The following is a 16242-nucleotide window of genomic DNA, read 5'->3' on the forward strand; positions in this document are numbered from 1 at the left end:
GCAGCAAAGAGGAGCACATCACTACAGGGTAGTGATGTGCTCCGAATTCAGTGTGGTCAAGAGCTGCTGTCTGACCTCCTCCTGCTGTCCATAGAGAAGGACATACCAATCGACAAAGAAGAGGTTCTGAAGGCTTCTCTTTTGAAGCTTTGCATTTTTAATATGTCAATTTGGAGAAACTTATCAGTAACTTGATAGGATGTTGTTTAATTATGTTTGTGTTCATGTTATGTTCTTCTTCAAGTCATGTTTTTCTGCATTATCGTTAGTAGTAGTTATTTCAGTGTTTAACTTATTTGTATTAATATATTAATAAAGACCCTTTTATTCTCAGTCCTTCATATAGCCTGTCAGTTGTTGTTTTTTTTTGGGGGGGGGGGGGGGTGCCCTTTTTTCAGGTCAGAGCAACTGCCCCTCAAAATTCCTGTGCACGTCCCTGCTCTCCATCATACATTTCGCCCAACAAATAAAATGTAATTTAAAAACATGATGCTGTCTCTAAACCCCCCTGTCCCGCCATAGGGAGGAGATCAACAACGTGATGAAGAGCTCCATGCTGCAAGCCCTAAACCTAGCCTCCTTCTTCTCGGCCAGCAAGGTCATCATCTTCATCACCTTCGCCATCTACGTGCAGCTGGGCAACACCATCACGGCCAGCAGCGTCTTCGTTACTGTGTCGCTGTACAGTAACACAGCCACCACTGTCAACCTCTTCTTCCCCAGGGCCATCGAGCTTCTCTTTGAGAGTTATGTGAGCATACAACGGATCCAGGTGAGGGTTAGCGCCCGTATTTCCCCACCAGGTATGAAGTTGATTGGCCATTAGGAGCCTGACGAGTTTAAACACCTCTCGACGATTTCTTGGGGTGCTTCAAGCATGCTCACATGTAATCTACGATTCTGCCTACATTTTGCCTAACCTCAATGTACTTTCCTATAGATTTGCCCTCTAATATATCATCCTCCTGTTTGGCTTTTGGGTCCAGGGAGGGAACCGTTGAATTATCCGTTGGGATGTGTGATACTCTTTAGACAAAGTCTTTTAGTGAGTTTTGAATGTGTTGCTGAGACATGTGCATAATGTACGTCTCCTTATTCACCTTTTTTTATTTTAATTTGATGTACTATGATTAGTATTACTATTAAAGGTCCCATGGCATGCTACTTTATGGATGCTTTAGTTGTTAGTGTGCCCCTAATCCAGAAATTCAGCCTTGGTGCAGAATTTCAGCCAGTCCCACAATGAGCTTTCCACAAACGTGCCGTTTCGTAGAGGTGCGTCAAGATCGAGGGTGGGGTTGTGGCCCTGAGCAGCTTGCGGCCACGGTACCATGCGCTAGTGTTTACAGTGGATGTATCGCAATGGCTCGGATTAATAATATCATCTGAACACTCCGGGTGTTCCAGCGGGAGTCCTGGAGCTCTATATCTAAATAATATATGCATATAGATATCTATATAATATAATATAATATATATTATCACGGCCAAAAGCTTAGTGTGCCCCCGTATGATATTATGAATCTCAAACGACTGCGTTAGGTTCTCCGACGCCTCTGGTTCTTCCACTTCCATGTCAATCTGAAGTACAGACTGAGTGGCGACACGGAGGAGAAAGGGATTGTTGCCACTTGCAGACTCCCGGTACTTCCACAACTCATAGTGGGGGTTATCTCGGCTCCACCGCCGACATGGAGGAGAAAGTGTTTCTTGACCGCGATTTTAGCCCGGGATTGTCTCCCGCCGGAGCCCTGCTGCTGGAACACCACCGCCCCGGAGCAACACCGCCGCGGGGCACCACCGCTGCGGGGCTCCACCGCCGCCGCGGGGCTCAAGCGGGGGGGTAATCCCGGGCAACAATCCCTTTCTCCTCCATGTTGCGCTTCCATCTGGACTTCAGGGAGTCAAAGCCAAAGCTCCTTTCCCCCCCAATTCCTTCTCAACAATGGCTGAGATAACCCTACTACAAGTCTTATTGTGGAAGTACCAGAGACGTCAGAGAACCCGACACAGTCTAGTCTTTTCATCAAATGGGAGCTTTACCTTAGCTTACGTTGCGTGTTATTCACCATTACACCAACAGCAGAATGGTTCTCCAAATAACAAAGAAGTGTAGAACACTTGCGTTACAGTGTGTATATATTCAAACACACATTTGGCGTTGCACGGTCGTAGCTCATTGTCTCATTGGTTGGCCAAATGTTCTGGGCAGGCAAGGCAGAGAAATGGGAGGTAACTTGGCCCCTTATGACGACATATTTGAAAATTGGAGCGTCTGAGCTTTTATTTTTCAGCGGCGGAGCAGGATACCTAGTGCTCGTTTTACACCCAACGTCATTTCTAGCCACTGGGTGACCATAGGCAGGCTAGGGGAACTCATATTAATGTTACAAAACCTCATAAAGTGAAATTTACATGCCATGGTACCTTTTATATTATCAATGAACCTGATTGTCTGTTTTTTTTGGAAGAATTTCCTAATGCTGGAGGAATTGCCCAAGTGCAGCGATTTGGTCTCCCAGGCAAAGAATGCCTCTGTAATCATCGAGGACCTCGTCTGCTACTGGGACAAGGTCAGCAAATCGTCTTGTTCCCTGGTGTTGTTCTGGAGAGAAGGGTTAAAGGGGCTGTGGGTAAGATTCCAGTCTGTAAAGAGAGCAAGGGAGCAGAAAAGGGCACGCTTTTGAAACCAAACTGCCAAAACATCCCATCACTCTCTACGTTTCGCCATCTTCTCAAAGTTGAAACATTTTTGTGCAGTTTTGCATTTCAAACTTATTTGATGGACTGGCAAGATTGGTTCCACGATCCAGCAGGGAACAGACACCCTGATTGGTCAGAAATTAGCAAGGAGCGTTCCAAATCAAAATGGTCTCAGAAAGAGGCAAGCGTCAACAATTAATACATTTTGAGAATCAGTTTGTAACATGTTTACTCAGAATGAATAGACTTTTGACTGTTTGCGACGATTGCCATGAAAGTATTGTCAGGGTTCCCAGGTGTCCTGGAAAACCTTGATTTTAAAAGGAATCTTTCCAATCATGGAAAACATGGAAAAGGTCAAAATTCATAAATTCTCTGGAAAAGGCAAGAACTTGCATGGAAATTGGCAAGTTCCACCACACATTTAATGTTCATCACATATCTGGCAGTCATAATCACAACCTAAACCTAAAAGCGCCCGGTTCATCTGTTTGTGTGTGGCCGCAATGATGGCAAGGGGTGGCTTCTGTCTAGCCTTTGGCAGTTTACAAATTTCAACTTCATCCATTTTGCACATGCATTAAACCATGCTGCCTCATAATGTTATCAACCGTTCATTTTAACATCAGTGTATTTAAAATGATAGACTTTGGGTGGATTGGTGTATTACTGTGGTACAGTATTGGATTTAGTCATGATAGTTCCAGCATTGTGTCTTCAAACCTTCAACCCCTCTCCTCCACTTGTTCCCTGCCTCTTTCTTTACTATCTCCTCTGACTGTTTGTTTATTAGTCTATCATGCTACTTATTTGTCGAGTAATGACTGCTACTAAGAGTTTGGTTGATGAAACATGAACCTCTGATAGTCAGACCGGTTATGGAAAATGTCCTGGATAGTTTGTAATGTTTTTCGAAAACTAAAATGTAACTAATATATTAATATATAGTGTTCTCCTATCCCAACACACCCTCACAAAACCCTGGCTCCAGTATTTATTACTCAGTACTTATTACTCATTTATTACTTATTCCTCAAAGAGCGTAATTATCCAGTTATGCTAATTTACTCGTCCGTATTCTAAGACATCTGGTTGTTTGGTGCATTGACAAAATGAACATCAAATGTTATCAGGGATCTTTTGCGCATTGTGCCCCGGGAGTGAATCCAATCACTAAATGATGAAATAAAGGTGCTGACAGGTGCGTGTGCATCTGTGTGTTAACTCCCCTGTGCAGAACCGAGACCCACCCTCCCTCCAGAACGTCTCATTGAGACTCGGGTCAAGGCAGCTGGTGGCGGTGATTGGACCTGTGGGCGCCGGAAAGGTCAGGGCTCATCCATCCATTCAGACATTTGTGGAATTTCTGAAATTCTGTATTTGTCCTTTTATCCTTAAGAATTTATGAATTCAATTTCTAATTAGGTGCTGCATGCAGCGCTGCACTATTGTTCTTCTGAGGCTTTCTTATTCTTACCAATAGTTTGTCACTCAACCCATTTGTCACTCAACACATTCCTTTAGCGAGAGTTTCATTGAAATTTCATACTGTTCAGCCTTCACTGGATTTGACTGCTCGTACTTTTAGTAGAAGTTTGTTTTTGAAATATTCTACTTTTAAAATGTCAAACTTTTTAATAGAAGTCAATAGGTCTTTGACACTTCAACTACTTCTGTTTCATATTTTTTTTTATTAAAGTGTATACAAAAGTAGCAAAGGCACTTACATGGTATGTTGGCATCAGCATTAAACATGTTTGCATACAGCTTTAACAGTTTTACAGAGATAAAACCAAATAGACTATACAGTGTTTGATAATTTAGTATAGTCTATATATAACAATCAACCTGACATAACAAATGAAATACATAAATGATAATAAAAGAGGAGAGAAAAAAAAGAAAAAAAGAAATAATAAGAGGGAGTGTGTGAGTGAGGGGGGGGGGGTTACATAGAAGAAGGGTTGCAAAGAAGTCCATAAACGGTTGCCACTTGTTGAAGAATTTGCTCACATTCCCCCTTCTTGAATATCTAATTTTCTCGACTTTCAAAAAGGACATAGCCTCTTTAATCCATTGTGTACTGGAGGGAGCCATTGTAGATTTCCAATTCAGAAGGAGGTGGCGTTTAGCAATTAGTGAAGTAAAAGCTATTAATTCTAATTCTTTAGTAGAATATAGAGTATAGTCTTCCGGAAGACCGAAAATGCCTATGTGTGGTGAAATGGGAATTGTTCTTGAGAGTACTTTAGACATGGTGTTGAAGTAAATTTGCCATAAATTCGACAGAGCTGGGCAGGAGAAAAACATATGTGTGAGATTGCAGGGCGAGCCTCCACATCTATCACAGACATCTACCATATCTGAGAAAATCTGCGCCAGCTTTGTCTTCGAATAATGGCATCTAAATACAACTTTAAACTGTATCAAGGTCAGGCGGGCACAAATAGAGGTTTTGTGAATGACCCTCAGCGCAGACTCCCACCAGTCCTCCTCAGAGATCAACCCCAACTCACGCACCCAAGTCTCCTTTGTTTTGGTAGGTAAATGTTCATCATGATTGGATAGAACTGTAAACCTTTGAGATCAAAAACCTTTGCAAGGGATTAAATAGTAAAAGTTCACCCCATGGCTACTTGTGCAGGAGTTGGGGGAAGTTTGTGAATAAGGATTTTGCACAGTTCCTCACCTGGAAATATCTAAAGAGATGGAAGGGTGGAAGGTTGTATTCAGTAGCTAGGTCCGCGAAAGAACAAAGAATTCCTCCCCTATAAAGATCCCCAAAACATTTCAGTCCCCTGTCATGCCATAAGGAGAAAGTGGGATCAGTAAATGTGGGTTTAAACACAGGGTTTTTTAACAATGGGGTTAAAGCTGTGGGGGCAGTGAATTCAAACTGTTTCCTAAACTGAAACCATATCTTGAGCGTGTCGTTAACCACCGGGTTGCAGGTAAGGCCGGAGGGGTTGGTTGCCACCGGGCCGGTCAGTAAAGTGTAGAGAGAGACTGGGGAGCATGACCGTGCTTCCAACTGGTACCAAGGTACATTAGTTGACTTAGACCAGAGTATAATTCTAGTTATGTTCACGGCCCAGTAGTAGAATTGAAAATTTGGCAAAGAGACCGCCATAGAACTTACAGTTTTGTAATACTTTTGTCTAACTCTAGGTATTTTGCCATTCCACAAAAAATGACAAATGATCGAATCTACCGTTTTAAAAAAACTTTTTGGCAAAAATATAGGTAAGCATTGAAAAAGAAATAGAAATGTTGGGAGGACACTCATCTTGACAGTACTTATTCTCCCAATCAAAGAGAGGGGGAGGGAACCCCATCTTTGAAAGTCTGTCTTAATCTGGGCTAAAAGGGCTAATACATTTTCAGAGTAAAGAGATGTGAAGGACCTGGCTATGCTAACCCCAAGGTACCTAAATCCCAAAGGACTCAATTTAAAAGGAATGTCTGACTGGGAGAGCTGCATAGCTGGTTTATTGACTGGATAACATTCACTCTAGGCGACATTAACTTTATACCCTGAAAACCGGCCGAATCTATGCAGAAAAGAAACAATAGAAGGGCAGGCTCCTACTGGATCTGTGACATATAGTAACAGGTCATCTGCGTATAAGGATAATTTCAACTCTGTGTGAGACCTGGTGATGCCATTAAAAGTAAGAGAGGTCTTCAGACTTATAGACAAGGGCTCTATTGCAAGTGCAAACAGTAGAGGGGATAGAGGACAGCCCTGTCTGCAACCTCTATTTAGCAAAAAGTAGCCGGAATGGGCGTTATTAGTGGTAATACTAGCACAGGGAAGCGTATAGAGAAGGCGTAACCATGACATAAAGCTTTCAACGAATCCGAACTTGGCTAAAACCGCAAATAGATAGTTCCATTCAACACGATCGAACGCCTTCTCTGCGTCAATCGCAATCACCACTTCAGGAGTGGCCCTTGTTTCCTTAGAGTAAATTGTGTTTAACAAAGTGCGAACATTATAATAGAGCTGGCGCCCCTTTATAAAACCTGTCTGTTCCTTAGAAATGATTGTTGGAAGGACCTTTTCGAGTCTGCGGGCCAAGGCCTAAGCAAGAATCTTTGTATCGACGTTCATTAAAGAAATTGGCCTATAGGAGGTACATAAATCTGCATCTTTGTCCTTTTTTAAAAGAACACTAATAGAGGCCTGTCTCAATGTAGGAGGGAGTGAGCCATGTGACAGAGATTCAAGATAGACAGAGTGGAGTAATGGAGTAAGTTTGGCCTGAGTCTAATTGACCAACCATTTCTGGGTTTATGGAAGGAAACTGAAGTTCGTCTAAAAACCTGTGCATATCAGTCGGATCTGATGAGAATTCAGACCTGTACAGGGATTCATAAAAAGATGAAAAACAGAGTTAATAACAACTGGGTCCTCCTGCAACGCTCCCGATCCGTCTTTAATGCAAGGTATTAAACGCGAGGCAGCTTGGCGGCGCAATTGGTGAGCTAGTAACCTACCAGACCTGTCGCCATGTTCGTAGTATCTGGAACGAGAATGAAGCAACAGGCGCTCAGCCTCGGTAGTTGTGATGAGATCTAGTTCAGTTTGTAAGACCACGCGCCTCCTTGAAAGATCGTCAGAATGGGAGGTTGCGATTTGCCGGTCTACTGATTCTAAATCAGATGAGAGCTTCTGAATATTTAACATCCTTAATTCCCTTATGTGTGCAGAGTATGAAATTATCCGACCTCGCAAATACGCTTTTAAGGACTCCCATAGTAGTGCATTGGAGATAGGTTCCGAATCAGATTGGTTAAAGGTCCCATGACATGAAAATCTCACTTTATGAGGTTTTCTAACATAAATATGAGTTCCCCTAGCCTGCCTATGGTCCCCCAGTGGCTAAAACTTGCGTTTGGTGTAAAACGAGCACTAGCTGTTCTGCTCGCCTTTGAAAAAACGGAGGCTCAAGTGCGCTGATTTGGAATGTCTGTGTTTAGGACGTCATAAAGCATCTAAGCTCCTTCCCTTACTCTGCCTGGCCCCTTACAACGTCTCGCCCAGAGACGTTGGCCTGCCAATGAAACTCGACAGTGCGAGCGCCACATGTGTGTGTGTGAATACACACACTGTAACGCAAGTGTTTATTGTCGGTTCTTTGACGTGTCTTGTATTTCCACAACAAGACTGTTGTGGGGGTTATCTGAGCCATGGTTGAGAAGGAATTGGGGGAAAGGAACTTTGGCTTTGACTCGCTGAAGTACATGAACTGCGACATGCCGCCGGTTGCCGCGGCAGCGGGCAGCCGGCAGCGTGCGGTTCATTCGACTTAAGGTTGATGTGAAAGTGGAGGAGACGTCGCAGAACCCGACAAAGTTGTTTGTGATTCATAATATTGTCTGGAGGCGCACACAGCTTTTGGCCGTGATAATATGTATTATATGATATAGATATCAATGTATTATATGATATTATTTAGATATAGAGCTCCAGGACTGTAACGCAAGTGTTGTACACTTCCTTGTTATTTGGATAACCGTTCTGCTTTTGGTGTTATGGAAGCATAACACGCCGGACTCTCGTCTCTGGTATTTCTACAACGAGACTCGTATTGGGGGTTATCTCAGCCAAGGTTGAGAATGAATTGGGGGGAAGGAACTTTGGCTTTGACTCCCTCAAGAACATGAACCACGACAAGGAGGAGAAAGGGATCGTTGCCGGGCAGCGCTTAGGCACCTCCGTCTCCGGCGGTGGTCCCTCAGCGGGGCTCAAGCGGGAGACATTCGCCGCCAACAATCCCTTTCTCCTCCATGTCGTGGTTCATGTTCTTGAGGGAGCAAAGCCAAAGTTCCTTCCCCCCAATTCATTCTCAACCTTGGCTGAGATAACCCCCAATACGAGTCTCGCTGTAGAAATACCAGAGACGAGAGTCCGACGTGTTATGCGCCATAACACCAAAAGCAGAATAATACATAGATATCTATATCATATAATATATATTATCACGGCCAAAAGCTGTGTGCGCCTCCAGACGATATTATGAATCACAAACGATTTTGTCGGGTTCTGCGACGTCTCTGGTTCTTCCACTTTCACATCACCTGAAGTCGACTGAACCGCACGCTGCCGGCTGCCCGCTGCCCTCTGCCGGGCGATGGTGCCTCGCGGCAACCGGCGGCAGTTCATGTACTTCAGCGAGTCAAAGCCAAAGTTCCTTTCCCCCAATTCCTTCTTAACCATGTCTCAGATAACCGCCACAACAGTCTCGTTGTGGAAATACAAGACACGTCAAAGAACCGACAAGAAACACTTGCGTTACAGTGTCTACTTCACAATGATGTGGACGTTGAAGAACCAGGAACGTCGGAGAACCCAACGCGGTCGTTTGAGATTCATAATATCGGCTCACACAGCTTTTGGCCGTGATAATATATATTATATGATATAGATATCTGTACATAGCAGGGTATTTATAGAAACGAATATTTCCCCCCCTCCGTTTTCAAAAATAACATTGTGCACACAACATCGTTTTCAAAAAAGTTGTCGTTCACTTCAAAACGCATAAATACGCCGTTGGGACATTATAACTATGTCAAACTTATGGGCGGCATTGTAGGGAGAAGGATGAAGCCATGCAAGCCAATCAGAATCCTCAGAATCAACAACAACGAATGACACGAGCGTCTTCCTGTAACAAACAAACTGTAAACATAGGGCGCTCATATGACGTTGAGCATTTCCTGGCGCATAATGTGACGTTTCAGAACCTAAAACCCCGTTTCTATCCGTTGACACGACAACACGTAACCGGCGTTTTCAGAAATCTCCACTTTGGCCGGAGTTTTTAGAAATTATCGTTTTCTGTGACAAAAACTGCGTTTTCGTGTAAATGAGAGGCCAAACCGTGTGAAAATATCTGCGTTTTCCCTTCGTGTAAACGGGGCCTCAATGTGCGACTGGCTCGGAGTGGCTGTAACTCTGCAACACGGCTGAATTTCGGGAACGTCTTTGAATACTGTGTTAGTTGCCCACTAATACCTATATTAAAGAATACATAAAATAGCATGTCATGGGACCTTTAAGAGCAATATAATCATCTATTGCGCTTGCAATGAATTTATGAAATTTGTCATACGATAGAAGTGAGGTATTGAATCGCCACTGGGTGGGATAGTGAGGTCTGTGAGATCTGTGAGATAGTGAGATCTGAACGTCTATGGACACCGGTGAATGATCTGAAAGAATGATTGGGTGATACGAGGCATTTGTCACCTTTGGCATAAGTTTAGCGTCTACAAAGAAATAATCTATTCGAGAGAAGGTCTGGTGCACATGCGAATAAAAAAAGTATTGCCTACTGCTCGGATTCCGAAATCTCCAGGGGTCTACATAGCCATTAGTAGACATGAAACTGCAAAGAGCCTTAGCCATTAGTGATTGGGATGAGCCGGGTTTGGAACGGTCTAGTTGAGGATCAATAGCACAAGTCCCCTCCAAAAATCAAAAAACAGTCACTCTGAGAGGGCAGATTTTCAAAATTTGGTGCGTAAACATTGACTAACAGGACAGGCACTCGAAACAGAGTACCTAAAACTATCAGATATCTGCCATCACTCTCCGAAATGATATTAGTCAGAGTAAATGACACCGATTTACCTATCAAGATAGCCACCCCTCTGGCCTTTGAGTTGAAACTAGAATGGAACACCTCAACAACCCAGGGACATTTCAGTCTGACTTGATCTTTGTTCCTCATGTGGGTTTCCTGCAAGAACACAATGTCAGGTTTCAGCCGCTTCAGATGGGAGAGCACTCTACATCGCTTGACAGCACATCCTAGGCCTTTAATATTCCAACTGATGAATCTCACGTTTGGGCCCGAAACATTAGCCATGTTTCAAGTGGATGAAAATAAGAGGCAACCAGGTTCCCGTCCCACACTTCAGGGGCAAGGGGGGAAGGAGAGGGAAAGGTAGGAAAATGGAAAGAATGGAAGAGAGAACAAAAAACAAACAAAATAAAACACACACACGGGGCTAACCTATCGAACTCGCCCCAGAACCCACACCCTCCCCCCAGTGCACCAACCACTATCCCATCCCCAAACGATAGGATACCAGTGCTAACTCCACAAGGAGTCATAATCCAAACAAAAAAACTCCAGGCTTTGGACCAAACAGTCATCTTACCCTCGCTCCAACTTAACTGGAGCTCCCGGAAACAATGGGAAGATTAAAAAAAGCAAAAGACAGGGCGTGCATTAATAAACAACACAAGGCATGCGCCTAGGCGTAGTGACTTAGTATTTGTACTAATACTTATTAGTACTTATGCTTATTAAAACAACAGTAGTTATGGTGCCAACTATTTGCCAAATTGATTTATGACAAAATTTACAGTAATGGTATATTACTCAGTTATTTCGTAGAACATGCTGTAGATCAATAACCGTTTCTGCTTCAATAATATATATACTTAAAAATAAAAAATGTATAATGATAATAATAATATAATTATTATTATTATATAGAAAAGAATCTTCAATAACAATAATTACGATTATAATAATAATGGCATAACTGTAATGGCACCTACTTATGTTTTAATAACTATGCTGTAGCAGACCCATGTTTACTTGAGTGCTTCCACAAAGGCAGCGGCATCCTCCGGTGATGTAAATTCCCTTGTGGCATCCCCTTTGGTGATGCGGAGACGCGCTGGGTGCAGTGTTGCCAGATTGTGCGGGTTCCCGCCCAATTGGACTACTTTTGATTTCATCTCGCAGGGAAAAAATGCATTGGGCGGGTATATACATTTTGGGCTGCTTTTGCCAATATCTGGCGGTTTTTTAATAATGTGAAAACAGCACACCAAACTGTTATTTTATGGTTTAAAAACAGTACAAATACAAAACTCAGTAGGCCTATAATTCAATATACTTCACGTCGTGATGTCACATCAACAAACCGTTGTGCGCCGACGCAGAAGTCTGAGGCAAAAGCCCGCTCTCTCTCAACTCTGTTAGCGAAATAAGCATCATGCCGAAGTGGGGGAAATATAAAAAACTTTATAGAAAGGAATGGGAGACCGACCCTGAATTAAAATTGTGGATCGCGCCTGCCCCAGCAGATGACAGCAATGCTCGTTGCAGGTATTGTAACGTTGAATTAAGAGCCCACCTCAAAAACGAAAACGAGTATTATATGATATAGATATCAATGTATTATATGATATTATTTAGATATAGAGCTCCAGGACTGTAACGCAAGTGTTGTACACTTCCTTGTTATTTGGATAACCGTTCTGCTTTTGGTGTTATGGAAGCATAACACGCCGGACTCTCGTCTCTGGTATTTCTACAACGAGACTCGTATTGGGGGTTATCTCAGCCAAGGTTGAGAATGAATTGGGGGGAAGGAACTTTGGCTTTGACTCCCTCAAGAACATGAACCACGACAAGGAGGAGAAAGGGATTGTTGCCGGGCAGCGCTTAGGCACCTCCGTCTCCGGCGGTGGTCCCTCAGCGGGGCTCAAGCGGGAGACATTCGCCGCCAACAATCCCTTTCTCCTCCATGTCGTGGTTCATGTTCTTGAGGGAGCAAAGCCAAAGTTCCTTCCCCCCAATTCATTCTCAACCTTGGCTGAGATAACCCCCAATACGAGTCTCGCTGTAGAAATACCAGAGACGAGAGTCCGACGTGTTATGCGCCATAACACCAAAAGCAGAATAATACATAGATATCTATATCATATAATATATATTATCACGGCCAAAAGCTGTGTGCGCCTCCAGACGATATTATGAATCACAAACGATTTTGTCGGGTTCTGCGACGTCTCTGGTTCTTCCACTTTCACATCACCTGAAGTCGACTGAACCGCACGCTGCCGGCTGCCCGCTGCCCTCTGCCGGGCGATGGTGCCTCGCGGCAACCGGCGGCAGTTCATGTACTTCAGCGAGTCAAAGCCAAAGTTCCTTTCCCCCAATTCCTTCTTAACCATGTCTCAGATAACCGCCACAACAGTCTCGTTGTGGAAATACAAGACACGTCAAAGAACCGACAAGAAACACTTGCGTTACAGTGTCTACTTCACAATGATGTGGACGTTGAAGAACCAGGAACGTCGGAGAATCCAACGCGGTCGTTTGAGATTCATAATATCGGCTCACACAGCTTTTGGCCGTGATAATATATATTATATGATATAGATATCTGTACATAGCAGGGTATTTATAGAAACGAATATTTCCCCCCCTCCGTTTTCAAAAATAACATTGTGCACACAACATCGTTTTCAAAAAAGTTGTCGTTCACTTCAAAACGCATAAATACGCCGTTGGGACATTATAACTATGTCAAACTTATGGGCGGCAGTGTAGGGAGAAGGATGAAGCCATGCAAGCCAATCAGAATCCTCAGAATCAACAACAACGAATGACACGAGCGTCTTCCTGTAACAAACAAACTGTAAACATAGGGCGCTCATATGACGTTGAGCATTTCCTGGCGCATAATGTGACGTTTCAGAACCTAAAACCCCGTTTCTATCCGTTGACACGACAACACGTAACCGGCGTTTTCAGAAATCTCCACTTTGGCCGGAGTTTTTAGAAATTATCGTTTTCTGTGACAAAAACTGCGTTTTCGTGTAAATGAGAGGCCAAACCGTGTGAAAATATCTGCGTTTTCCCTTCGTGTAAACGGGGCCTCAATGTGCGACTGGCTCGGAGTGGCTGTAACTCTGCAACACGGCTGAATTTCGGGAACGTCTTTGAATACTGTGTTAGTTGCCCACTAATACCTATATTAAAGAATACATAAAATAGCATGTCATGGGACCTTTAAGAGCAATATAATCATCTATTGCGCTTGCAATGAATTTATGAAATTTGTCATACGATAGAAGTGAGGTATTGAATCGCCACTGGGTGGGATAGTGAGGTCTGTGAGATCTGTGAGATAGTGAGATCTGAACGTCTATGGACACCGGTGAATGATCTGAAAGAATGATTGGGTGATACGAGGCATTTGTCACCTTTGGCATAAGTTTAGCGTCTACAAAGAAATAATCTATTCGAGAGAAGGTCTGGTGCACATGCGAATAAAAAAAGTATTGCCTACTGCTCGGATTCCGAAATCTCCAGGGGTCTACATAGCCATTAGTAGACATGAAACTGCAAAGAGCCTTAGCCATTAGTGATTGGGATGAGCCGGGTTTGGAACGGTCTAGTTGAGGATCAATAGCACAAGTCCCCTCCAAAAATCAAAAAACAGTCACTCTGAGAGGGCAGATTTTCAAAATTTGGTGCGTAAACATTGACTAACAGGACAGGCACTCGTAATAGAGTACCTAAAACTATCAGATATCTGCCATCACTCTCCGAAATGATATTAGTCAGAGTAAATGACACAGATTTACCTATCAAGATAGCCACCCCTCTGGCCTTTGAGTTGAAACTAGAATGGAACACCTCAACAACCCAGGGACATTTCAGTCTGACTTGATCTTTGTTCCTCATGTGGGTTTCCTGCAAGAACACAATGTCAGGTTTCAGCCGCTTCAGATGGGAGAGCACTCTACATCGCTTGACAGCACATCCTAGGCCTTTAATATTCCAACTGATGAATCTCACGTTTGGGCCCGAAACATTAGCCATGTTGCAAGTGGATGAAAATAAGAGGCAACCAGGTTCCCGTCCCACACTTCAGGGGCAAGGGGGGAAGGAGAGGGAAAGGTAGGAAAATGGAAAGAATGGAAGAGAGAACAAAAAACAAACAAAATAAAACACACACACGGGGCTAACCTATCGAACTCGCCCCAGAACCCACACCCTCCCCCCAGTGCACCAACCACTATCCCATCCCCAAACGATAGGATACCAGTGCTAACTCCACAAGGAGTCATAATCCAAACAAAAAAACTCCAGGCTTTGGACCAAACAGTCATCTTACCCTCGCTCCAACTTAACTGGAGCTCCCGGAAACAATGGGAAGATTAAAAAAAGCAAAAGACAGGGCGTGCATTAATAAACAACACAAGGCTCAGAACCATCCGAACCATCAGAAATCTGCATGCGCCTAGGCGTAGTGACTTAGTATTTGTACTAATACTTATTAGTACTTATGCTTATTAAAACAACAGTAGTTATGGTGCCAACTATTTGCCAACTTGATTTATGACAAAATTTACAGTAATGGTATATTACTCAGTTATTTCGTAGAACATGCTGTAGATCAATAACCGTTTCAGCTTCAATAATATATATACTTAAAAATAAAAAATGTATAATGATAATAATAATATAATTATTATTATTATATAGAAAAGAATCTTCAATAACAATGATTACAATTATAATAATAATGGCATAACTGTAATGGCACCTACTTATGTTTTAACAACTATGCTGTAGCAGACCCATGTTTACTTGAGTGCTTCCACAAAGGCAGCGGCATCCTCCGGTGATGTAAATTCCCTTGTGGCATCCCCTTTGGTGATGCGGAGACGCGCTGGGTGTAGCAGCCCAAATCTTATGTTGGGAATGCCCCTGAGCTAGCGCCGAATGTCAGTGAAGGCTGCACGGGCTTTGGCTGTGCGTGCAGTGAAATCCGGGAAAATGGAGATGGTTGAATCCTTCACCTTGATCTGCCGTTGGGTTCTAGCACGTTGTAGGATGTCGGCACAGTCTGCATAATAGTGTAGACGTGCTATTATGGGACGATGGCGCTCACCGGGTTTCGGCTTGGGCTGTTGGAATCGATGCGCCCGGTCCACCACCGGCTCTTTAGCTAAGGCGAGGGCGTCTTTCAGCAGGGCGAATACCGTAGTCGCGTTAACCGCGCCGAACTCCTCGGGTAGACCTATTATCCTGATGTTGTTACGGCGAGATCTCGCCTCCAGATCTTCACATTTGCTGTCCAAAGTAACAAGTTGGGCCGAAAGTTTGACCACATTACTTTGAAGTGAAAGCACATCGTCAGTGCATGTCGACAGCGAGCCCTCCATGTCCGTCACAGTTACCTTTAGCACATCCACCGCCGACCGGATGGCCGCCATGTTATCATTTAGCTCCACCTTCACATTCTGTAGTTCGGACTTTATCTGATTCTTTCAAATTCTGCCTTAAAAATGCCCACCACCTCATCTCGAAGAGCGGCGAGGAGTTCAGCCTTAAAGGTCATGTTCGAAACAGCGGCGGTTTTCTCTGGAGTGGAGGGCTTATCGGGCGCCCGCGGCGGGGCGGCCTCACTACTCCCCAGGGAGCATGTAGCCTGGGGGGTAGGCCTCATTTGTGTAGGCGCCGGGTTGTTCGTATTTTTCAGTTTTGGAGGCATAACGGCTTATAATACAGTCACAATGAGCTTGTGAAGTCGAAATGCGGAAAAAGAGAGTTTGTGAAAAAGGCCCTACACGATAAATTAAAAGAGTTTCACAGGAGCTCCCGCAGGTGTGTCTCACTCCATTAGTCGCTAAACCGGAAGTTCCCACTTCAACCAATAACTCTTGTTTCTTGTTTTACTGGCGCTAAAATGATTCATTGATTGGAACTA

The 16242-nt window shown here is 43.7% G+C and overlaps 1 protein-coding gene across 1 annotated transcript in view; it reads left to right on the plus strand.

Moving 5' to 3' along the window:
• Positions 1-16242, plus strand: part of LOC115541725 (multidrug resistance-associated protein 4-like) — a 56586-nt gene that overhangs the window by 13990 nt on the left and 26354 nt on the right. The window contains exons 6-8 of the mRNA XM_030353573.1: positions 523-772; positions 2472-2573; positions 3941-4030. Of these exons, the coding sequence (XP_030209433.1) occupies positions 523-772; positions 2472-2573; positions 3941-4030 (442 nt within the window). The remainder of the gene's footprint in view (positions 1-522; positions 773-2471; positions 2574-3940; positions 4031-16242) is intronic.

This window comes from Gadus morhua, chromosome 4, assembly GCF_902167405.1.
Source record: "Gadus morhua chromosome 4, gadMor3.0, whole genome shotgun sequence".
NCBI classification, from domain to species: domain Eukaryota; kingdom Metazoa; phylum Chordata; class Actinopteri; order Gadiformes; family Gadidae; genus Gadus; species Gadus morhua.